The 26,109-nt window shown below is 33.3% G+C and overlaps 3 protein-coding genes across 7 annotated transcripts in view; 1 reads left to right on the forward strand and 2 right to left on the reverse strand.

Annotated features, from left to right (window-relative positions):
- AstA-R1 (allatostatin A receptor 1) overlaps positions 1 to 6,422 on the reverse strand; it is a 36,779-nt gene extending 30,357 nt beyond the window's left edge. The window contains exons 1-2 of one of the 2 annotated variants that reach the window (XR_004581486.2): positions 5,422 to 6,422; positions 1,082 to 1,802 (exon numbers count right to left, since the gene is read on the reverse strand). Coding sequence is in view for 1 of the 2 variants with exons in the window: in XM_034324926.2 (XP_034180817.1) it covers positions 1,082 to 1,521 (440 nt within the window). In the remaining variant the exon portion in view is untranslated. The remainder of the gene's footprint in view (positions 1 to 1,081; positions 1,803 to 5,421) is intronic. The other variant, XM_034324926.2, reaches the window with a different exon arrangement.
- Positions 6,423 to 7,827: 1,405 nt separating this feature from the next.
- Positions 7,828 to 21,356, reverse strand: LOC117604623 (uncharacterized). 2 transcript variants are annotated; one of them, XM_076689342.1, is made up of 5 exons: positions 21,208 to 21,356; positions 19,841 to 19,925; positions 16,922 to 17,053; positions 15,608 to 15,700; positions 7,828 to 9,007 (listed from the first exon to the last, which is right to left on the reverse strand). In XM_076689342.1, the coding sequence occupies exons 2-5, from the start codon at positions 19,920 to 19,922 to the stop codon at positions 7,983 to 7,985; spliced, it is 1,332 nt and encodes a 443-aa protein (XP_076545457.1). In that variant the 5' UTR covers positions 19,923 to 19,925; positions 21,208 to 21,356; the 3' UTR covers positions 7,828 to 7,982. The 2 variants fall into 2 exon arrangements, with proteins under 2 accessions (XP_076545457.1, XP_034180811.2); XM_034324920.2 differs by having other exon boundaries at positions 7,828 to 9,025.
- Positions 21,357 to 24,817: 3,461 nt separating this feature from the next.
- The window catches only part of Stg-1 (stargazin related protein STG-1), a 31,352-nt gene continuing 30,060 nt past the window's right edge, over positions 24,818 to 26,109 (forward strand). For all 3 annotated transcript variants that reach the window (XM_034324921.2, XM_034324924.2, XM_034324922.2), the window contains exon 1: positions 24,818 to 25,803. The gene's annotated coding sequence lies outside the window, so the exon portion shown is untranslated. The remainder of the gene's footprint in view (positions 25,804 to 26,109) is intronic.

Genomic DNA, 26,109 nt, shown 5'->3' on the forward strand with positions numbered 1-26,109 from the left:
AGAATGTATAATTAACGAACAGGTATTATGATAAAAGGATATTAATCTCATTTCCAAATGTGGTTAACTATGATGAAACTATCTTATAATACCAGCTACAGAACCTATTTTTCATTATTTATTAACTTATTAATATGTTGAAATATTTTAAGTGAAAATGTTGAACTTTTAAAATATTTCCACAATGAGTGTTATAAATGATAATAAAAAAACAATAAAATAAAAGGTGAGAAAATTGCTTGAAGAAAGTTCTTATAAGGAATAAAAATGGCTGTGTAGCAGATTTCGAGGGAAAATCAAGATTCTTTTGCACGTGCAACGCAAAGCACGTGATTCCACAGTCTAAATTACTGCACACCATACGGTATCTGGAAACGTAACCGGAAATACTGCTGATATCTATGAGGAAAGAATAGATTACATCCTTGCATGTTACGTAGCGAATCGAATTTTGTTATGCAATCTCTTCCTTCGGACATCTGCATTATCATACGATTAACATATCATTGTGATTTATGTATTCTGTCAAGTTCAAACAACTTAAATCATTGTCTTGCTTCTATGAATTGAATTAAAAAATCAATTTTTAACGTCTATAATAATGATAGCCAAATTTTAATGGAATCAATTAACATGCTATCTGAAATTTGCTGTTCGTAAAATCACAGAGTGTGACACGATTTCATGACATAAAAATATCATAAAATGGCACTTGTGGCACATTAAATTGAAGCTTCAAATTTCACGAAAATGACCACGTTAACATTTTATGAATACACTTAATACAAAATGGTTGATTGCCAGTTATAGCAAACAATGAGCAATTTCGAGACATAGAAAATCTCACACTATTTGATTCCATAAAGTACCATAAAATGGCTCTTATGGCACATCAATTTAAAGTTTATTAATTGGTGAAAATAACTATGTAAACGTTTCATAAATATTTTTAATACAAATTGAATGGCTCCTTGTTGAAATCAAACACTGTACATTTCAAAATCTGTTCCAAAATAGTAATGGTCCTTTATCAAAAAATTCCCTTATATTCCTGAATTTATTATTAAAAAATAAAACTCACCTGTCAAGGCTCATCAGAACCAAGGTATAAACGCTGGCATAGGCAGTGACGATGATAAGGTACTGAACGATCTTGCACCAAACGTTTCCAAACGGCCAAAATGGTAACACAAAATCGGTCGCGGTGAACGGAATACAAAAAATGACGAACAACAGATCGGCCACCGCCAGATTGATGATTAAAATGTTCGTTGTCGATCTCATACCGGGATTAGCAGCAACGACGATCACCACTAAAGAATTCCCAACGAGTCCAACTATACCGATCATGCCAAAAAATATCGGTACCACCACTTCGACGATTCTCTCCACTTGTTGACGATTGAAATTGAACTCGGAATCCTCGTCGATTTCGTACGATTCGTTGTCGTGCATCGAGCGCGAAGTATTCGTGAGATTAGTGATAATTTTCTCCAAGTGCATCTCCATCTCTTGAAGCATCCTGTATCTTCAAAACTTCAAAGTTCAATTACAACAAATTTTCTGATCAATTCTATGGATACATTTCAAATGAAATTTCTACATCCTTTTTGATTACTTGAAGAATTTCAATAATTACACCTTCTGTGTATGATAAATTGTCAGCATTTCTTATTTACATAATTTACTTCGGTGCTTTGTAAAAAATACAATTCGATATTGCACATCTTCTGAGACATCCAGGATTTGTTTTGCAAAATTTCGTTGATTAATTGATCTTCTATTTTCTTTTCTTCAGCTATCTGAAAATCAAACCAATTGTGATGTTAGAACTTGCTGGCAATCGTATAGTTTGTATATGTGTGACACCTTTGAAAAATAAAAACTTATTCATTTTACTGGAATTAAAATAAATATTCATATTCTAAATATTTCTGATTAATTGTTTTTGCACTACTGTGTAAGTTTTAAGCAAACTTTTAACGCTCTAAGTAACATCTGGGATCTGGCCCAACCAATGATAATAAATCACAATCAACTTCGCTTATGCAAAGGAATAGTCTGATCACTCTGAGCAACAAACTGGAAACTTAAATTATCCAGAGACACAAAGCTTAAACTCACAATCAGTCAAAACAGAGGGAATCCTTATACAGATGTAAGATTTAGTACAAACATAAAGACGGTGTACTTCTAGTTTTACGTGCATTTATGAGACTATAAGTTTTCGTCCAACTCGTTAATCGTAAATTGCTAATGAGTTTTTAATTGATCAGGTGGCGACTGACTCCCTAGGAGCTCAATTAAAAGAAGCCTCGAAACTTTCCACAGTTTTTTACTTAACTTTTGAATAGCGAAGTCTAAAATAATATATGCCCAAATTTACAAAATATATACCAGGACAGTTAAATGTATAATTTTTAAACGAAAGAGTTTTATATATTGGAACAATAATTTCTAGAGGAGTAGTGTAAAATTCGGAAATTAAAAATAATATAGAATACAAGACTAAATTAAAAATTCGGGTTTCTCAATGGTCTGCCATTAGGCTATTAAATTTTTTAGGACATCCTTGATTGATAAGCTTTGTTCAAAAAGTGAAATTTATTCTACATAAAATTAAATAACAAAACGGCAACATTACAGAAGGATTTCAGGCAATATTTTTAACACGGTAAATGAAAGGTTTAAAACGGACCCTCTAGAAAGTGGGGGTCCCTTAATCCTTCGCTGACATCAGATAATGAAAATGTTCTTAAGGGGTAAAACCACTTTAGGATTTTCAAAAAATCAAAAATTTTTTTGGCTTAAACGATACTTTAGGGTCATAGAAACAGTATGCCATTTGATTTATAGTGGAAAACAAATTTTGAAAGGTTCAATAATTGATTTTGCCACAGTGCCTCAGACCGCGCGTTGAGCACTCACACGGTGCGCTGTGATTCATCGCTTTTGTACTACTTTTACCTTTCGAAATATTAAGTTTATCTGTTACCTACAAAACAAACGGTTGTTAGGGTTCCTTGAGAGCTTACCAGGATACGACAATACTATAAACAAAAGCGTATGTGTGAGCCAGTATAGCTGATAATCCACGCGGTGCACATGCTTCGTGTTCATAAAACTTTAAACGCGTTTTTCTCGATACCACTTTCTTCAAATTGGGAGGACGGATTTTTCGGTAACTATTGCATGGATCGATTTGAAATTTTTACAGTAGCTTCAGAACAATATTCTCTTTGCAAGTACGTAGCCGTTTTCTGATTGAATGTAAATTTTTTTTTTTATAAACAATTGAATGCTCATTTTTAAGGCAAAAAATCGATCCATTTCTTAAAAAGTGCACTACTTCCACAAAAATTGATTAAAAAAAAAAATCCAACGTACTTCCAAAGCCAATTGTATATAGATTATAAATTCATTTCGTTTCCTGTTCCGGAACTCATTCATGGCGAGAAATTCGTCCTCCCATGGCGGTGTTTTTAAAAAAGCTGTTTTAGACCACGGGCTCTGTTGCCGCCATTTTGTATGAAAATGAAAATTAAAAAAATTGTTTCGCGTACTTCAATATGTGTTAAACAAACCCTCTGAAAAGAAATTCTATTCCGTTTGTCATACTCCCAAAATAAATTGTCAAATTTAGGTCGTTTTTTCTGCCTCAAGAGTGGTTTACCCCTTAATAAGATGAAGCTGTGTATTTATATACTTGAAGAACACCTGGGCTCTATAAGCTTCTAATGGAATGAAATTACTCGCCGTCTGTCAGATCCACATTGAATTATTTAAGACTTGACATTGAAATTGCTAAAGATAGTAGCTCATCTTAAGAATACCTTAATATTGTATACAAATTTTTTGTAATTTCAGATTTTCCTAAATTACATTTCCTTATCGAGTTACAGAAATTCTAACAAATATCTAAGTACCCTAATTAATATATCTAACACAACAAGTACTGTAATTAATTTTCTGTAATAACATATTGTCCCTCCTTTCTATATTTCCGAGGAACTACTAGTGTGATAATGAACGGCATAAAACTCAAAGAAAGAATCAGGAATCGACCCATTTTGACTGATCAAAATTCAGGTCACACCGAGAGCACGTGCGATCCCCACTTCCAAATCTTCGCTAAAAGAACTCTTTATTTAACCTTGATCCTCATTTGAGCAATTATAAACCTACTATAAAGGTATTAGAAAAAATTAGATATCCAAAATGGGCATGTTAGAACAGAATACTAAAATACCCATTAAACTCTTTCAAAATAAAATTTAAATACCCCCCAAAAAAATAGAAATGATATCAACATTCTACACGTAGAATACGATTCTTTTATTCGAGATACATATTTCATTTTTCGCGTTCCATGGTAGATATAAAAAATTACGATGTCCCAGCAACTAGGGTACTTTTATCTCACTTTCCATTGCATTTTTAAATCGATTGCAGTTGTTTCGCTGGTAAAAACTTACAAACACGCATTCACGACCAGAAGAATTATAGATCCGTTTTTTCTATCACTATTTCCAACGCGCTTCTGATCTATAGCGTCCTTTTGAATAATAAATTTATACCCCGAGAAAAAAGGAGACAACTATACACACAGGCATAATGTGCTACATGAACAGTGAAACAGCCTCCCCTTTCAATTTATTCCTTTATTTTCGCGTTATAAACTGTTACAACGCATCCGGACCGTCTTCCTCAAATTTTCCTCCCTTTTCTCCCGAGAATGATTAATTGATTCAATTTTACAGCGGCAGAAGAGGATAATGTAAATTTGCAAACTCGTAACTTTCCGTTAGTCGGAACGTCCACGCTTCTTTTTCCTTAACCGTCCGATTCTACGTAAAAGGAAAGTAGAGTAGAACGCCTATTATTCGGACGTTCTTTCTTCTACTTAAAAGTGTTTACTCTTTTTCTATAAGAATCAAAAGTAATTATAAACGTAGCATGAAATTTTCAAACGAAAAATGGAAAATTCTAATTTTGGAGCATGAAATGACGTAATTTAGAAACAGATTTTCAATCTCCCAGGAAACCCCATCACTGCACTAATTACAAGTTCTAATTAGAAAACTGCGTAACCTTGTCACTGCACTTTGATGGATGATATATTTTTGAAAATATAACATTTTCTCGCTAAGAGTATCATTTGACACTTTCAATTTGCTATTTTCATAAATTAAAAAAAATAAATGCTAAAGAATTTGCAAACTGAAGAGTTAATTAATGACATCTTCGGACCAAAGTCAATTACAGATCAATTAACCAAAATTAGAACAATTTCCCCAATATTTCTGTGATAACAATCGACGATCAATAGATCGATAATACAGTACATAACTTTTGGTTGTAGTTCGTTACACCATCTTGTCTGACCATTAATGAAATTTATCGCTATCTTCATTTAATTACCTTGGCCCTCACGTGCTTATATCAACGGGTTTTAACGATCCTCCGCCCTTCCTTTTAACGGATTAAGCCTGATAAGGCGTAACTGATGCAGATAGATCGATTCATGATTGCTGGTCCAACCGCTGCTAATTGCTGCGAGTCTCGTTCGACAAATATCCTCCCGACGAACATCGCTCGACCACTTTTGTTGCCGATAACATGATAGACCGAGAACATCCAAGCGCATGTTTTTTCCACACGAAAATCGTCGCACGCTGTTTACATAATCAAATGTCGCACTTTCTTCTTCAAATAAAATTGTCAAACATCAACATTTAAATAGTTGATCGAACAAAACATCGTTCAATGTGTTGGATCAATTTTCCAGTACGAAAATTAAAAAAAAAAAAAAAAAGGAACTTGTTTGATCATGGAAAGCTTTTAAGATTTTCTCGTTGAAATACAAAAGTCTTCAATACAGAATTCTTTTTATTGAATGCAAAAGTTTCATTTAATGAACGCGTTAAGCACGAGAAAATCAGGCTACTTGTATTCAGTCTGCCACTTTTCTGGGTCACGGTTGATTCAATGTTCTTGCGTTACAAACGACAGATGTCAAAAATTGATGGAACGTTTGTAAAGTATCATGAGGACATATTTAAACCGTTTCAGTCACTTCCTTTGATTTACCATTATATTATATAAGAAAGTTTCCTCGCGTTCTGATATGCTTCTGTATCTAATTTGTGTTACAAATATAAAACTGACTAAATTATATTTTTGGAATTAGCACGTGAATGATAGAGAACATTAGAAAGATACTTTCTCGTTGAAAAAGACGACTTATTTTCGTTTGAATTTCGTAAATATCATATTGTTTTTAAATTCTGAATAACAAATTCTTCATTCATGAGAGGATTTGATTAAAACATAAATATAAACAATTGATACTAGAAAATCAAAAGTTCACACAAAATGAGTACACGTGTTCAAACATTGACGTCAAAATTAAAAATACTTTTCTTTTAATTTCTTTTTGATAAAATTTTTAATAACACTTCACTCAAAGATGATCCACAGAAATTTACACTGGTATTTAAAAAAAAAAATGTCTTTTTCTTTTGAATAATTAAATATTCAAATGGAGTACAAACAAATTTTTACATTTTTGTATTCCACTTTTGTTGAAGTAAAATTTTTAATTATTTTTCATCGTAAATCGACGCGTTTTACGAAATATTGTATTTTGAAAATAACGAGGGAGGTACGCAACCGACGGTGGATGCGGCTCGACTGTGGGGATCGCAGAAACAGAGTTGAAGAAATATCGTCTTCGAGTTTGACTGAAACAGGGATGTAGGATTATTCCTATAGACAGGGTGCAAGTGGCATCTAGCACCCTTACAAAGTTCCACACGATTTTATCGATCTGCTCTCTCGGTCGCTAAAATGGACACGCGACTGTACCTTCGTATAGTAATTTAGCTATTCTTCATAGAATAAAAATAAAAATAAAATTTTAAAGCAACATTCCATATTCTCTAAATTAAACAACTTTATACAAAATATTTGAGAAATTCATAATTCGTAACTTTCAACATAATTCAAAGTAATCGCAATAAATTATTTGAAAAATATAGGATCTGGTCTATATTAATACATTGAGATAGTAAAAAAAGATTTCAAATAATATTATTTATATGCTTGAATATAAAAAAATTATACTATAACTACATAATAGTATGATTTAATTCTTTTTAATTTTTGAATAGAAGTATTAAATTACACGGTGCTAATGACGAAATTAAATAAAAATTACGAATTAAGATTAATTAAGAAATTTCTTTGTAAATTTAAATTACATAGGAATACGAATTTCCATGGAAATACGAATTTCCATGTATTCGTAGATTCAAAGCAACGATAGATTATATATTGAACGTGTCTAAAATAATTTGGTTAATTACGCTGGGACTTGTCCTCGAACTATGTGTCATGCACACCTATTGCATAGCAATTAAACAGGGTGCAAGTGATATCTCTTTAATGAATATCTCCATCGAACATGTCAGGCAAACTTAATCTAGCCCGCTGCGTCCTACAATTTTCCTTGTTAATTACCAAACAATAATTTAGAAGGTTCTCTTGCTAATGAACTAAATTATGCAAAATAGCTGTAGAATATTAAGTAGCTTCATGTAACAGAAATACATCTAATCAAAAAAATACCTTAATTCTTTCACGATGATAGCAACATAAAAAAAATATAGAAAATTTATTTATAAAACTGTTTAAAAAAATAGATTTCGGTCTTCAGACCTGCACATAAATACATGTTAATTATGGTTCAAAATGATCACAATTCAGAACATCCATTTTCTGAAAATTAGATAAAACAAAAATAATATCAAAAAAACATTAGACATCTACAAAGTAAATTATCAGCTTTATTCAAGAATTCATCTATACTATTTATTAATAATTTTATTAAGAAAGCAACATTTGTTAATAAAATACATCACGAAGAAAGTATAACTGTCACCGTATTTTCTACATTGTTTTTAATTATTATAAACTATAAATTAATGTTTCCCAGTGACTTTGTCAATAATCGCTTGAGTTAAAACCTTTCCAGCAAGATCCTTAGCTATATTAGTCAACTGATCACTGAAGTTAGGTTTTTTAGTGGTGGGAGGAGGAGGGTAATACCCTGCAGGTGGAGATCCTTGAGGATAACCTTGTGGATATCCCTGAGGATATCCTTGAGGATATCCTTGTGGATAACCTTGAGGAGGATATCCTTGCTGATAACCAGGATAATTGTTACCATAAGGATTGGGCTGGCCAGGATATCCAGAACTTGGAGCAGGATATCCAGAACCTTGAGCAGGATATCCAGAACCTTGAGCAGGATATCCAGAGCCTTGAGCAGGATACCCACTCCTTGGAGCTTGACCTTGACTAGGATACCCAGGATATCCAGCATTAACCGTGTTAGCATCCACTCTCTTAACACTTTCCTCGTTTGCTCCAGGATAACCAGATCGAGAACTTGAAGGATACGAACTACTAGGATAACTGCTCGATCCTGAAGGATAACCTGAACCACTGCGCGATGGGTAACCTGGATATCCCGAAGAACTCGATGGGTAGCCACTGCTTCTCGATGGATAACTGGAACTTCCAGATTCCGATGGGTAACCAGAACTTCCTGGATATCCTGAAGAAGTACCCGATGAACTAGAAGGGTAACCAGAACTGGATGGGTAACCGGAGGATCCACTTCTGGAAGGATAACTGGAGCTCGACGGATAACTGGATGAAGGATAACCAGAACTGGATGGGTAACCTGAAGAGCCACTTCTAGAAGGATAACCAGAACTTGAGGGATAACCAGATGATCTACTCGGGGTGTCTTCACCTCTCTGTTGACTCTCTAAGGACGGATAAATGCTCCTTGATGAACTGGGGTATCCACTTCCTGCTGGGTATCCTGATTGTGTTTCTCTGTTCTTAATTGACGAACTTGAGCCATCTGTTGCCGCAGATTGCACATCTCCATTGTTTTGTCGCCTTACGACTACTTTGTTATCCTCGTCTTCGAATTCTGCGAACAATTCGTTATCTACCTCCTAATTGTTTAGAAATGTTGGCATTTCAAAAGGTGCCCCATGCCATGCCGAGTCCAACATAATTTCACCTTTTCCAATTTATTCATGTGTGATTATTCCTTCATAGTTCTTGGCAAGCTACGCTGACGCGATTGTGAGAATTATTCGCAGTGCACGATTCACTGTGTTGTCTCAATTAGAGTGTTATCAAGCTAATTATAGTGTTTGTATAACGTGATTGTTGTTACTTGTACCGTGAGATTGCCTCTGAATTTTGATTATTAATTTTGAAAGCTGAGCTATGAAACGAATTGCAATTGAGCCATGCAATTGCACATTTTTATTTCTTTCTATGTTAGAAATGATGTTAATATAGAGATGCAATTTTTGGGTTTATTTCATAACCTAAGTGATATCTGATGGAACAATAATTGAAATTAGGGAAGATACAATTATTGCTGGGAATTGCATATATTTAACATATTATATTTGTTCGGTACATTGAATAAGTGCCATACTCATTAAGTACCAATGCATCTAACATATTTATAGTAAAAAGCAAAATTGAATACATACCAGAAATTTTAAAATAAATCATATTTTATTTACTTTATATTCAAATTCCATATGTATATATTCAATTTTGCTCTTTACTATGTATATAATAGCAATGTTTTAGAAATAGGTCACAAGTCATCAAGATGGCACTAAAAAAAAGAAGCCGCAGTTATCTTAAAAATTTATAAAATTGTAAATAAAATCCAAATTACACGTTTACATTTTGTAATACAAGGAACTTTATGATAACTGTAGTTTCCAGCTTACAAACTAAAAATCTTGGCCCCAAAGTTAAGTATATTATAAGTAATTCGTAGAATGGTAACTGATCCATCGATTAGCCGGAGAATCTCCAAACTCTGTTTCCCTGTTCATCGACTGATGTATGGGAATCGTAATAACCACTACCCCCGAAACGAGTACGGCTTCTGGGAGTGGTGGTGGTTACACCATACGACCCATATTTACGATCATTGCCAAACAAGCGATCAAAAATAGAACCGTCGCCAATAGTGTTCCTCGATCCTGCGTTACCACTGTTTCTTCCTCCGAACCCATTAGAAGAACCCCTTGGCGGTGGTGGTGGTGGTGTTGGCCTAACGCGTCCTGGTCGTCGTGTCGGATAGACTGTCGAATTGGAGAGTGGAAATCAAAAACCACGTCAAATTCAAAAACTAAATTCTGACTGTGGTTTTAGTAGCCTGTGTAATAATTTGTTAGTCGATATTAATATTACATGCCAATGTTAAATAAATGAATTTTATGCACTTCTGTAAGGCATGCACCTTAATTATTGTTACTTCTTTTGTGCTATATTATTCTATTTTCTGGGTTATTTTCAACTTCCACTCTTCAATTTGTGCTATTTAAATTGTAATATTTTTGACTGAAAAAATGTATGCTATAATAGGTAAACAGTGTCGGATTAAAGGGAGGTCTAAACGGGTCCCATTCTAAGCCTTTCATTTACAAATTTTTTTTACTGCTTCTTTTTTCCTTTACAATTAAATGATATTTATTTTCAATATTAATACCCAGAAATCTTAATCCGATCCTGTAGGTAAATAAAGTTTTTATATGTATATAGAGGGTGGTAAAGAAAAGGGTTCAGAATAAAAAAATAAACAGCAAAAATTTGAACCTTCTCTTTTTCCACCCAGTATATAATCCCTATAATTAAAAAGTAATTGTTGAATAAAAAACACAAAGCTGAAATTCATCTATACAAAATATTAAATAGCCTGTAAAAAAATAATAAAAAGAAGAAAAAATTGAAATCGATTTTGTTGCCATAAAACACGAAAACAATATTGAAAAAAAAGTCTACTGATAAAAGGAAAATGACTGTTTTGAGTATAAAATATGTGACCTACAAAGTAGTTTTACGTATCTTGTTGAAGCAGATAAGAGGTGTCAGGGTTCGACACGATAACAAGATTAGTCGATGTTTGCTTCGGCTTTAAGAAATTCATTCTAAAGCCTGTTTGGGGCCAACTGCAGCTTATGCACCGAGCACAGATGACAGGTAATTACAGGAAATCCGTGAGATTGATAGAAACAGCATCACTTTTATTCCGACTCATGATTTGCACAACTATATCAATTGGAATCATTGTGCATTGTGTATATGTATTGTACATATAGACGTCAATGGAGTAGTTTCAATTTTATATCGAAACTCATAATTTAATATATGTATAATAATAATAATATTATATAACTTTGTAATTTTATGTATAATAATGTCATTATAATTTTATATTATAGATATACACCTATGCATATAGATATATTAGCAATGTTTCGCTAATTATTCATTAGACAGTCAAAATATTTTGATCATAACGTAAACGTGTTTTATAGCGACAATTAATTGCGCGCTACAATAAAAAATCAAAGATGTACATGATTTATTTTGTTAATAAAAAGAAATATGTACAAATTATCCTTCTCTTGTTGAATAAACCCGTAATATCAGGTACCAAGTTGATCGACTCGTTAAAATCATTAAAGTATGAGAAATTTGTTACTTTAAGATGTTTGTCATCAAGTATACTAATTGGAAGAACTGATGTCTCAAACTGTATAATTTTAATCAGTCGACTGTATCTTTACTATTCAACATTTCTGAACATCTTATTTTCTATGATTGAATAATAGAATTATCCATTTGTCATTTTCTATTAATCATAAATGCTTTATACGAAGACAATTAACGTGCTGAAAGACACTTTGGAAGGCACGTAATACTTTGTGTTGTTGGAAAACAATGTTATAATACTATGTAAACGGAAGGAAATAATATTTTCAACATTTAGATTCAAAGTATTCCACGACACTAATAACAGTACTAACGTTTCATTTTACTATCATTGAACGACATAAAATTGAATAATATTATCATTTCAACAAATTGGAAAATTTAATAGCAGTTACTGGAAGAATTTACTACTACTATACTGAGTAAAATCAATACACCTAATGAATTGAACCTACACATTGAAATAAAAAAAAAAATCATTACTCTGCATCTCAAATATATTAACCATTGAACACCAAATCCTGGATCAATCTTGACCCGAAATAAACAAAACATATACCAGAATATTAACCTAAATTTTTGAACGAAAAAGGTTCATATAGTGGAAGAACAATTTGTAAAGAAATAGTGTAAAATTTAAAAAATGAAAATATATACAATATGCAACCTTGGCTCCTAATATTTTAATTAATATGCCAAAGCAATAAGCTGCCTGCATTTTTTGGACGTATGGAAATTTTGTACGGTACTTTCATTATCAGGGGCGCAAACATGTTACACAAGGGTGATTCAAAAAATTTATGTAATTTCTATTTCATCCCCATCTTTTAAATCCTTTAGTATAAAAAATGGGTGGAGTGAAAATTAAATTGAACCCTTCTTTTGAAACATTTCATTCATTCACTATAAATTTTAGAAAAATCACGAATGCTACTTTTTCATGGCTTGAAAAGTGATACGAATTGCAATTAATTTCTTCTGAATGTTATGAAAGCTAGCAATTATTAAAATTTTTAGTATAGAAAAATCACGCGATCTTTAATTGACAAAAAAAGCAGAAAAAGAAAAATAGTTCATACATGAACCACCTACTCGTCAAAAATATTAATCACCTAAAAAAGTTAAAAAAACACCTTCCAAAAATCTTTTGAATCACCCTAAACATTCATCCACGACAAGAATAAACATCTGTCGTGCAGCATTAGCCTATTTACATAATTTCAAGTCGGACAACGGGATCGATAAACCTTCAAAACCTAATATATTGTGATCACGATCTGTTCACGAGAATAATAACCAAACTCATCAAACAGATCATCATTATAGATGAACTTTGAACAATCCCATTGTTCCTACGATAACCTGGATATGCAGTATTATGATGCATGCGGTTCTGAGTATTGGGATAAGGATAATTCGAGTATCCAGGATACTGTTGCGGATATCCTGGCGGTGCTGGATAACCAACTTGTCCGGGATATGCTGGATAACTAGGCTGGCCAGGATATCCAGGCATAGGCATCCTGTTGTTCGTTGGATACGGCGGATATCCCAAGTCTTGCTGTCGATTTCCATGATTCGGTGAAGGATAAGGCGGATATCCGCTGTTAGAGCCGCTGTTACTAGGATATGCTGGATATCCGGTGTTAGAACCGCTGTTACTGGGATAACCCAAATTGTTGCCGGAATTCACTTGACGGTATCCTCCTGTCGGGTCAGGAGGGGCTACTGGTGCATTAGCATTCGCGTAAGGATTCGAATTGCTAGCACTGTTGCTGTTGCTCTTATCGTGATTGTCATCGGTGTTGGTACGTTGCCCGTTCACGTATGATACCCCGGCCGAGTCGTATCCTGAAAATATTGTCCTCTTCTACCTTCTGCTTACTTATCGACTACGTGGAACAACACCAAGTAAAACGAAAAAAGGGGGGGAGGATGCTAAAACCACACGAGTGCTCTAACAGCCTTTTTATTCTACAAAAAAAAAAAAATAGAACAGGGGACGAGGAAACTCTTTCCTATGGTAACTACACGCCATCCGGGTTAAAGAACCTTTTCGGAGAAAATTGGAGATTTTAAAAGCGACTCGTTATAACGAAGTTAGTTAAACGAAGGTGCAGTGAAGAGTTTCAAAAGTCGTGCTGTTGTTTCGTCCTTTGTTACGTGCCCAAAGAACGGCTGAAGAGTGTTCGAGGTAAATGTAAGAGGATACATGCTGCATGCGGCCCAGCAATTAAAATGTTAGAAATGAAAAACGATTCCCATTTCACCTCTGGTGAAAAGTCTTTTCAACTTGGTTATTTAACACGTTAAATGTACGATGTGCCGTGATTTTCATTTCATTTTGTAATTTACAACTTTCCATTTGATACTTTGAGAAATTAATGCGGGTGTTTAATAATACATAATGTCATTTAAAAGTTTCCTGGATTTTCTTCAGTTCTTCGACTGTTACATATTAAATTTAATATTTTGGAGGTGAATACTGAAATATTTTGGCATACAAATAAAATTCGCTATTATATGCCAATTTGTAGGCTAAACTAAAACTAACGAGTATCATGTTAAAAATAAATGATATTGAATAATATTATTTTGTGCATTTTATCCCATAAAGTGTTCGTTCAAAATCCATTTTACTGGTTACCAGAACGATACTATTTCCTCCATATCGACGGTATGCTAAAAGTTTATACGTTCAAGAGCAATTTCTCCAAAATCCTATAAAGCAACGGGAGTGTACGCGCACCTAGACGTTTGTGTGTAGATGGTGGCGGTAATGGAAAGGTCGTGTTCGCAAAAGTTGAGAAAGAGAGAAAAAAAATCTACTATACAGGATCTTGGGGTGCGCGTTACATCCCACTTTACACCTGGCAATGCGTTTCCAAATTACAAATCGAATTTTCGGCTAGCTTTTATCCCTGTAATTGTATTTCGTTGTAAGATCAAACGAAATTGAGCAAAAATGATTGATTCTATTTAAGTGATAAGATTCATTCAATGAACCAGTTTAAATGGGCATGGATAGAAAGGATGAATTCAAGATCAAGTGTACCGGAAGAGTTAATAAAGAGTGCACGTATCAATGTAAATTACACTCAACATGATTTCAAGCCTAGATTAGTCGAGAACGTGTTATGACTATTTCAATCACGTTTAGTCTATTCTTACATTAAGTCTCTCTGCATAGTCCATTGCTCGAAAGTTCATTTTTTAATTTATATTTTGAAAGATATATAACAGAAACTTAATACCTATATTATTGAAGCCAGATCGACAGATTCATTAATTTTTTAAGTTATATTTAGAAAGATATTATACAACAGACATGAAAATTTTAATCAAAATATTAGAACTTTGAAAATATAAAAAAGCACTTTGTAAGAATATGAAGAAGTGTAAGAAGGCAAAGAAGCCTGGCAATAAAGCTGTCTTTATTGGAAAATAATGAGGATTACAATAGCTCAGAATTGCATTAACAAATGTCAAATTAATTTACAGTAAGAATTATTGAAATTTTAATTATTCAAAATTCGAATGGTGATTTTTCAAATTTAAGCTTTCAATTTACAACCTTATGTTGTTAGTAAAATAATAATTGTACAAATATTTTTCTGCCTTTGTTTTGTTTTAATTATTTGAAGGGCCAATCACTGGTGGCCCAAAAGCAGTCAACGTGTGAATTAACGTAAATTAATACTTAATTTATCTAAATTAATATTTAATTCACATTAATATACTTGAACCAGTTTAATCCGACAAAGGCAGCAACTAGATGGTAAAATTGCGTACGAAATGCAATGATAAGCCATTTGAGAGATGTACAATTTCTATCGCTATTGTATGCCTCTTTGAACCGTGTGATTCGGTTTCATGCATTTTACTCGCTGACACTCGGCTGTGCTTTACGATTTTCGTGCCAGCCAACCAATGTACATGCATAATCAATCTCACAGGGTAACAGCAAATAAATTGATAAATGAATTTAAAAACTCACCAATGGCGGTTGACTTCTTTACACAGGTGGGTACGCCATTTTCGGTTTTACAATATTCATTCTCTCCGCAAACGGTACTTGCACAACTGACCTCTGTAAATGAAATTCATAAAACTTTTGTTAAATTCATACTAATACCAGTCAATGAAAATTGGATTAGCGTCAGCGCTGATAAACTAGATTATTCCCTAATTATTCATCATTGATTAAACATTTCAAATGTATTGAATATATTATAACATATTTGATATTTATTAACGTCATTGATCGTGAAGCATGTAATTTCATGTGCAGCTAATCAATAACTTGCACACAATGGATTATAGTTTAACAAGCTCGTAATTGATTGAAGGGTAATGGAGCTATCAATAATTTATGCACCACTGATGTTATACAATGTTCTAATCAAAGCAGAATTACAGTTGAACTGTAATACTCTTTCATCAGCTTGGTAAACTTCAAAACAAAGATTTATTTGTTATTATCAATAATGGTGTACCACTCAATTAAAATAAACAGTAATTAAATTCTAATGTGAGAAATAAAAAAAAAAAAAAAATAAAAAATTAAAGTAAAATTATGATTACACAGTAGAAATTATTATCTATTTTTTACTTGTCGCTCTGCAATAATATAACGTTATTGTATTATACAAGACCATAAGTGATATAACATGTAGGCGTGTATTACGAAATACCGAATGTTCATTTAAAATTAAATCAAAACCGAATTCAACGGAGTGTACACCTGCTGATAGGAATAAAATCATCAGCATTTCTATATTGAATAAGCCGTAAATCATCGTTCAAGTGAAGCGAGGAAAATTCTATCGCTTTAAATAAATGGAATTAATGAAATATTTTTTATCGCAGCAAGTTTCATTTTCCAAAAATGTGAGTTCGGAAATTAATCAAGTGGATATACATATATACAAATGCCTGTTGACTCTAATATAATTTAATATTTTTGATATAAAATGGCTGGTGATACTTTTATGTCATGAAATCACGATGACACGAACCAGACATATCTCAAACTTTATGTGCTCCATAATCAATCACTGTTCGTTGCAATCTGCAACCAGGCATTTTATATGAAGAATATTGATAAAACGTTTATGCAGTCATTTTTCTTCAACTTTAAGCTTTAAATTGATATACCATATGTGCCATTTTACAAAATATCATTACGTCATATGTAACATATTTTATGATTCACCTTCCATAACGAACAAAGCGGACGATTTTATTTCCTTTCAAGAAGATCAATATGACATACGAAGTGTATTTACGAAAAGATCAAGAGTATTCTTACCGCCTGGATGGACTTTCGTGCAAGTAGGATAACGACCACAGTTATCGCGTTGGTAGATCGAGCAAGGATCCTCGGCCATCACGCAAACCTCGTCCCTCCTGCAACCGATGTCCTTGCATGTCCTCCCATACTCTGTGGACAGAGATGAAACCCCGGTGAGCTTTCGTTTAGTGGCGAAAGTTCGAGTATAATAAGCCATGATCCCGCGATTGGATATGGTTCATTAAAAGTTCGCTTCGGTGGAGGAGACTCGTCATAAATGGAATTTATATCGAGCGTTCTGATACCGGCGATAGAATAGGTCGTTTCGACACTTTAATTTCGGATCGCGTGAAAAGTGCACATAAACGAATGCTACTTCACCAAAGTACTGTCATTAAATATTTACACACGAGACTGGCTCTATGTTGAAATTTATTATGAAAGTGTACTTCTTGGAGTTTCCCAAGCTATATTGGAGACATTATTTATAAAAATGATATTTTTATATTACATACAAAAAATGAAAATCCAATATTTAATGTTCTATTTATGAAAAATTTACTGTTATTTATTAAAACTAGTCAAAAAGAAATATTAATAAATGGCACAAGAAATAAAATAATATTTTCAACCCTAATTTTCATCCCTTTCATCAAGAATATTTGAGTATAAAAAGGAAACATATTAAAATTGAGTGATGTCCTTTGCAGAAGTGTCAAGAAAGCTCATTAATGTTCACCATAAAAAAAATATGAATGAAGGTTCTAAGAAAAGAAATACAATTTCTCCAGCATATTTACGAGACGTTATCCAAGCAAGCCACGCGTCAGCGTAACGACGCTAATCGTAATTCTATTCAAGCACCACAACGTCATCCCCTTATAACCCCATCGATTCTCAATTATCCAGAAGGAAGGGGGAACGAGAGTGCCAGGAATAGAAGAGAAAAGGGAAAAGGGAAAAGATAGGTTGAGAAAGAGGAGCAGCTGCCGAGTTAACGCCCAGCCTCGTGTTACCTATATGGATGAAGCGAAGTAAAAGGGTGCGGATGAAGTAAGGAAAGGAAATATTAAAACTAGGCTAATGATCCTTTCTCTAATTGTCCTTAAACGTTGATCGTATTCTGAAATAAGAGGAAGGATAAATGGCATGAGGACGAGAACAATGAAGGTATTGTATAAAAGTTAAGTGGGATTCTAACCCTTTGAAGACGATGAACCTGAATTATACGCTTACACCTAAGTTGAATAGATCACTTTTTTCTATTTTTTATGAATAAATACAATTTAGCCTAAATAAAAAATATTTCATGATTACATTGACATTGAATTAATGAAAGGATTAAATATGTGGCATATATGACTCTGACAGTAAAATTATACAAGGCAATTAATTTAACAGCTGTAATTAAGGCCGGCTAATTAATTAGATTCGATTAATTAAACGCAATATGACGCTGATTAATTTCACATAGACGACGTATGGTTTGTTCTGTTTAAAATAAAATAGAAGATACGTAACAGAAACAGACAAGACCGAGGAAGATGTTTAATTACGTTTTCAAGAACACAGAACAGCTGTTGCGTAATTTTAATTACCCTGCAATCAAGCTTCTTCGATCACACCGAAAGAACAATACATTCCTTTCAAACCTTCAAACAATTGGTTGTAATTTCTCCTAATAATTATTGTAATTATCTGGTTTGAGAACAATGGCATGAAATATTTCCAATATAATCAATACACATCTTTCAGCGCACTCTAATTAACATGACAATTAATCTCGATGATCTTCAATGCTTTTACTAAATTTATAACGAATAATATTTTGTTCGAAAAGTTACAGATTAATTAAAATATCACACCGACCCAGTAAGATTTAAATTTCCATCACTTTCAGGAAATTGTCTTTTTCGTGGACAGAAATTAAGTTTTCAACTTCGATACAAGTTTTATGAAGCCAAATAATTATTCCTTCAAGTTTTGATCACGTTTCGAACCAACAAGTTTCCCTGCAATCAATGAAATTGTAACATCTATCTTTACATAACTCGCATTAGCATCGGCACAAAAGTACAATTCCTCTGGAGTCTAATAATTCATAAAAAGCATCGGGGCGATAACTACAGCAATGATTTACAATGCATAAAAACGAAGGGAAAACAGAGCAGCAATTTCATTGCAGTTGCAGAAAACTGGCGAATGAATCGCATGACAGCACGAAAAGGGTAGAGCAATAATTGTTAACTCGGTGGAAGCGATTAACGAGGTAGTTCTGCTGTTAAAGCGAATCTGAATGCGTTGGAAAAAGGTGTCTCTTTACAGTTCCTAACAAGTGCTTCTTGATTACGTAAAACCATTGCTTAACGATCATTCTGATATGATAAACGCGAATTATAATGCGCATTACCCGGCGTATTCTGAAGATGAGCAGCGGTCTTTTGAAATCTCAACAAAGCGAATGATAGGATGACGACTTCCATTTACTTCAATTTCTTGAATTAAAATTCCTATTTCTATTCGATGCAAGGGTCATTCAATAATTAATATTTTCTTAAATTATATGGTAAAATTTAATTTTCTGGTATAGTTTAGCAACAAAAATAGTGCTTGTTCAATCGTTTGGTTCCTACTGCGGTTTCCTTTTTCCTTGTTTAACAAGATTAGGAAGAGGAAGAGGACAAAGACGACGATTACGAGGAAGGTCGATGTAATTACATCGGTCGAGTTCGAGATTAAAAACCATCGTTTATTTCCATTAGCTCCAATTAATGCCGATCAAACCAAACGATTGGCCATTGCAATTGAATCACGACACCGTTTTAATTATTTCATGATATCGGAGAAAGCTTTGTATTAAATTAAAATTAACTTACTGTAAATTAGTCTAAAGTAATAATTCAATATTTTTAGGTATATCATTTGATTTTTACTTACTGGTATAGGAAGCGGCATCAGGAATGGAAGAAATAAGTAAAATCGTCCCCAAAAGGATACCAAGTGTACACTTGGAATACATTTTCTGTAACAAAAAGATTTTCATTTTTATTAATTAGATTTATAGAAAAATTCAGTTTGATTAAAATTTTCTTAATACTGAAACTTAACACTAAATTTATTTATCTTTTTAATAATATTAAATTTTGTAACCTTTACTTATTTACACTTTCAATTTATTTTTAATTTTTAGTGACTATATTAAAAAAAAATTCAAGATAATTTCAACGATATCATATAAAAATTTTTCATTCAAATTATAAATAATTATTCACATTAGTTTTTGAACAATATGTACATCTAGAGATTAACTACGCGTATAAATACAGGATGCAACGTTTTATTAAGAGTATTTTTCATTAAACACCCCAGTAACAAAAATAAACGTCACACAGAATATTTCCATCCTATCAAACGTTCATTTAAAATAAACATGCGCTTTCAAAATATTAAACATTCAATCATACCAGATAAGTAAATAACATAAAGTAAATCTAATTACGGCAACAGAATTTAAACACATATTCAAAATGAAGATATGACCATAATCGTGCACTGCATTCATTTTGCACATTTATTACTTATTTTCGAATTCATAAAAATATATCACTTTTAAAAAGCAGTGTAAAATTTCAACAATAATTATACCCTGATGCAAATATTTCAAAAATAAAAATTCTGTTTAAATGTATCACTGTTCCAGTGTGGAACAATACGAGATTAATTTCGAAGTTCTCGGTATGAAGAAAGGTCAACAACAGGAATGTGTTTACCAACTGCTAAACAGATCAAAGAAATGAAACCTGACACCGTTATCAGCAGATATTCAAAACACACTTGTTACTAACAACCAAAAATATTTCCCAAGTAATAAATTTCTTGTAATCGAGATGGAATACAAGATTTCACATTTAATCAAGAATATCAATTTCAAAAAACCAGTTCTGCGACTATCCTTTCCCTTCCTCGTGCTTGTCTTACTCACGCTTTCTAACCTCAATCGTCATTCCTATCCTTGGAAATACACACCTAACCTCAAATTACATCGAAAGAATTTTATAGAAACTGTGCACGTAAATTCAAAATCCATACACACTGACAGATAATTAATTAAAAATTCGTGACATTGGAACGATGGTCATTTAATTGTGTGACCTTGAAACACCATACGAATTCACAAACTGCGTCGTTCGTTGCGACGTATTTTATCATTTTTCCACGTTCATGGTTACTGTATATTTTCCTTTATGTTCTACAAGAACAGTGTAAAGAAATTCTTGTAGAAATAACGAACAATGTAGACCTACCTCGAAATTTTGCTTCACTCGATACACAAGAACGTCTACTCCACTTCGTAGTCAGTACAACACTGACTACGTAGTGAAATGGAGTATCGTTAGTAACATGACGTTGCGGTAAGCGAAACAAAGACAGATAGATAGTATAGTACAGGAGAGAAAGAGAGGGAGCGACACTGAAAAAGAACCGACAATGACGTGGAAAACGTGACGTAAAAGGAAGAAGAACGTTATATTGGGTGCATTAGGTCGCTTTAACGATCACAAAGGAGATAAAAAACAGTTTTTATCAAGGGAAATTTAATTTTAACACAGTGAATGACGTGGAGATCACCGGTGACCGAGACCACGAATTAATTATGATAGAATAACTGAGAGAAATAAAATAAGGGTAGTTTTATTTAATATAATTAATTAATATTCAATTAATATAATTTATGCAAGTTTGACAGAAAAACAATTAAGGAAAATGTTTAATATTATACTAATGAGTTAAAATTTTTTAAATAATAATTCTTTAATACCAACCCCTAATAAATGATGGGGGTCAGTGATCAATTCCATGAATTCATTAAAAAATTAATTCCAGAAAATCTTAAGTAGCATTAATTTAATATTATTAATGGTATTTTGAATAACTGTTTTATCACACACCAAGTATTAAATTATTAATCTTGTATATTGTAGATTAAATATATCAACAACTTGCGACCTTAAAAAAAATGAAAATTTTGCGAGCATTCTAAATGTCTTGGAAAATCGATCGTTTACGTTGAAGTTTCACTCGGAAAGTATAAATCTTTTCAATTGACCTAGTTCACTGGTTCATACAGGGGTCATGGCTCGTTACTTAAGAGCCATTAACGCTTAACGATTCTCGAGATATACGGAAAAATATTAACGTTTGGAAAACAATTTCACACAAAATTTTTTTCTCCTTTTTTTTGTACCGTTTGGAACAGCACTCCATGCTGAACGCAACAATAGTTGGAATCACTACGAAACTTGTGTTCTTTGTTCATATTTTATTTTTTAGTTCTCAATAGTCTTTTTTTATTTTTTTATTTTATTGAAAGAAAAAAAAAGAACAATTCGGTTGAGATGGCTAAATAATGAAAACGTTTCTAAATAGAATATCAAGCAACGTTTGGTCCTTATCTTTCATTTATACAAACAACAGTATTTAACTGACGGAAAATGAAGAAAAATTTATACAATGATGATTTTTTAATTTTAATCAGAAATCGAGCAACAAGAAATAAAGGCTCGAGGAAGAAGTTGAATCACAGAAGTCTACAATTCCAATACTATGATGTCATTCTGTTATTATTGTAACGTTGTAAGATAAGAATACAGAATTACATGAAAACTTTGATTCTAATACAGAATATCTATTAATTAACATTATCTCCTTTGCAGGTTTTTATTTGCTACCAATTTTATTGTGCCTACAATTTATTTTAAATTATTACAATTTTTATTATCTGATATTTCTTTAATCTGCATACAACGTGTGTTTAAATACTTTCATTATGCAACGCGCGATATTCGTTTGCTGTGGAAAGAATGAAAAATTTCCTTATCTTGGTAGTGAGCAATTTAGCTATGATCAAAGTTTGTTCGTGACATGCGATGATCATTTTCCCATTCAATGTATTTATACGAAACACGAATCTGCAATTAAATGTTTCAATAAATTTAAATCGTGAAATCGAACGCTTTTTAACATTTTAACTCGATTTCAATGCAACTCTTTATATTTAATTGGTAACATTAAAATTTGTGTAGTTTCTTTTTCATTAAATTATCTGAAAAATATACAGGAAATAATTTCACCATTTATCAGTTGATTTTAAAAAGTATAAGGTATAATTAAAAGCCATTCAATCAGAAATAATTGGACGATCGAGTGGTTTATTGAAATTTTTTTTATTTATGCCTGTATAAAGTAGAAGTCTTAATGAATAAGGCAGAAAAGTTAAGCCTGAGAAGTGTTAGTAAAAGGGAGCGATTAAGCTTTCTGAAACAAGAAAATAAAGTTGTATATTTATTAAGTTTATTTCTATATAGCTAATATTTATTTCAATATAAATTTTGCTGATCCCACAAATTATGACTCTCCATAGTCCTTGTTAATACTTGTGTTATTTACAACTTTTATACATTTTCATAATCAACATAAGTATAATTGGAGGTCTGATTAGATTCCTCTAAAATTCTAAAATTAGAATATTAGAGAATTAAAAAATTAAAAAATTGGAGAATTAGAAAATCAGAAAATTCTGAAACTTCAAGATTCTATGATTCTAAAATCCGAAAATCCTAACATTAATAATATAAAAATAAGTTCGGGATGAGAAGTGGCTAAGGCTATTCACTAAAATTTCAAAACTCGTTTCTTCGTTTTCCACAGTCACGTTTGCCGAGAAATCTCATCGACAAGAAGTTCCGCAAACCCCACGTGTCGGAATGTTTCATCCTTGTAGAAGACCTTCCTCCTTTGGTCTACGTCAGTGCTTTTCGTGCTTTCAATGGCAGGATGTTCGATCTGGAGACTGCGCAAAGGTCCTCCTGCTTCGACATCGGTGGCTTAGGAAACTCTTCGATGGAGGGATTCCAGGGGGTAGAACTTTCGTACAAACGCTTTTGCAGGATGAACGCTCGGTGGTGGTTTTACTCTTACAGTCACGCGCACTGAGCTCGTTTCCCTTTTCCTCCTTCTCTATTCCCGTGTACATACAACCATCACGCATGCTGCTAAAACACGTACATACATCTTTGTCTTTCTTTCATTGTTTCCTTTTCAGTACGACACACGCTCTCCCTTTCTATTATTCCATCCAATATATAATATTTTATATCTTGTACTCGCTCGGTAGAGTACACGAAAACTACGAACTCTCGTCCCTTTGTTCCATACCCAGAATTCTATCCTAGAGATTACCAGTGATATCTAGAACCTCCATCGATCCTGAATCTTTCGGAGAAACAATCGTCTGACGGATTGTAGACAAATCCTTTTACATTCTTCCTTTCCATTCTTCTCTATGCAATTTTTCACGTTTTTGGATTTCTTCTCCCGGAGTAAAAAAGTTAGATAGACGAATATCCATTCGGAGCGATTTTGCATTAATTAATAAATAATATAATTAATAGAACTAGAAAGATTTCAAGTTCCTTCCTCCATTAACTTCTAATCCTAAGAATGACTCTTCCAAATGGAAATACCTGCTTAACTTTCTACACAGAAATTACCACAAGCTTCTTAAACTTCTTCCTCTTCTATGCTCCAAGCTACCTTCATCAAGGTAATGCACGCACTGTACCTTTCATAAAAGAAAAAGAATACTAAGGAAGTCTTTATTTTTCTTATTATCTCTTTCGTCGTCGTCCAGCGGTCTATCATTAGTCATTACTCCGCGGAAAGAAGGATCCACTGATTTCTCTGTTTCGCGTCCAGAATCATCCCTTATCCTTGGCACGTCTTCGTCCCGATAACGGTGCGTTTCTCCCGCGTGTATGCGCGCGCGTCTCGCCGCGCTTTCGAGAGGGTGCTGCGCTGTCGACGGGCGTCGTCCGATAGTCGAATTCGTCGCTTCCAGCAGGCAGGTACGCTCGTTCGACGAGAACAACGTTCTTTACCTGCGCGATCCTTCGACACCGTGGAAAGGATTGCTCAGGTCGAAAAGGGTGGAGGGGGGGTGTGTGTGCATGTGCCAGCCCGTTTTCATCTCGCTCGGGACTTTCAGTGTTGCTTCTCGGTACACGAGTTCGCGTTAACGATCGAGGAAGCGCGGTACTGCGAGTGTCGCAGCGCCGTGTGCACTCGCTGCTGCAGTCAGTGATCGTGGAGGGTGCTGAGAGTAAAGGGGTGAGAAGAGAAAAGGGATGATCGCAGGTGCGCGCGCGAGACAGCATCTTTAACCCTTTGCGGACGATTGACTCGTATACGCGTCCAAACAAAATCGTCATAGTAACGTTGAAATTTTTAGAGAGAGTATATGCACTTCTGTCCAAAAGTCAGGGGACAACTATTAAAATTCTTATTAAAAAAAAAGTATTGGAATTGTTTTTGTGCCTTATACAACTAAGGGATGTGCAATTGACACTTGTGTAAGAATGTGTAGCAGACAGAATTTTATGAAAATCATTAATTAACAGAATCTCCCAACATCTAATTATGGGATCTAGAATATTTGTGAAAGTAATTTATAGTGATTGTTAATATATCTTTTTTCTTCATTGCAGCCTTAATATCTTGATATAGTGTTTTAAAATTAATGTTCATGGCAGTTTGAATTATCCAGTGCAACATTTCTGCATAAATCACAAAGATAATTTCTTTTTATGATCTATTGTATTTTTTATGAGATAGCAAAATGATTTGCAAATAATTTGCAAGAAGCAAACAATTGAAACTTTTTATATCAAATTCATATCAATCCTTTTTTGTCGATTTTATTGTAAATAATGAAGATTTCGTGTCAGGCTTAAAAGTGTTCCGTTCGCAAAGGGTTAACGCTCCTCGTGAACAGTCTACATCGTACAGAAGAAATTGAACACGGTGTTGGGAACAAGCGTAGAGAACTCGTCGAGGAACTTCAGGTATGTTTGAAGAACATACCGCTTCTAGCAGGCAACCAGCGAATCTTCGATCGTCGATTCTTTCACCAATGTCTTGCACCCTCCTCCTTTCTTATCCCTTTCCTTTTTCTTTCATTACTATTTCAAGAGCTTGTGTGACACTCACGATCACAGCAAGATTAGAATTAAACGTACCCTGTCCAATACAGGATTAAATACTATCCATTAATTTAATTTTCTTTAAGTTACAAAATTATTTCCACAGCTGATAAAATGAATTATCAGATCAGCATATTTCTTTTCTCGTTTGTTTCCCCATTTTGATAC

Source organism: Osmia lignaria, chromosome 7, assembly GCF_051020975.1.
Source record: "Osmia lignaria lignaria isolate PbOS001 chromosome 7, iyOsmLign1, whole genome shotgun sequence".
NCBI classification, from domain to species: Eukaryota; Metazoa; Arthropoda; class Insecta; order Hymenoptera; family Megachilidae; genus Osmia; species Osmia lignaria.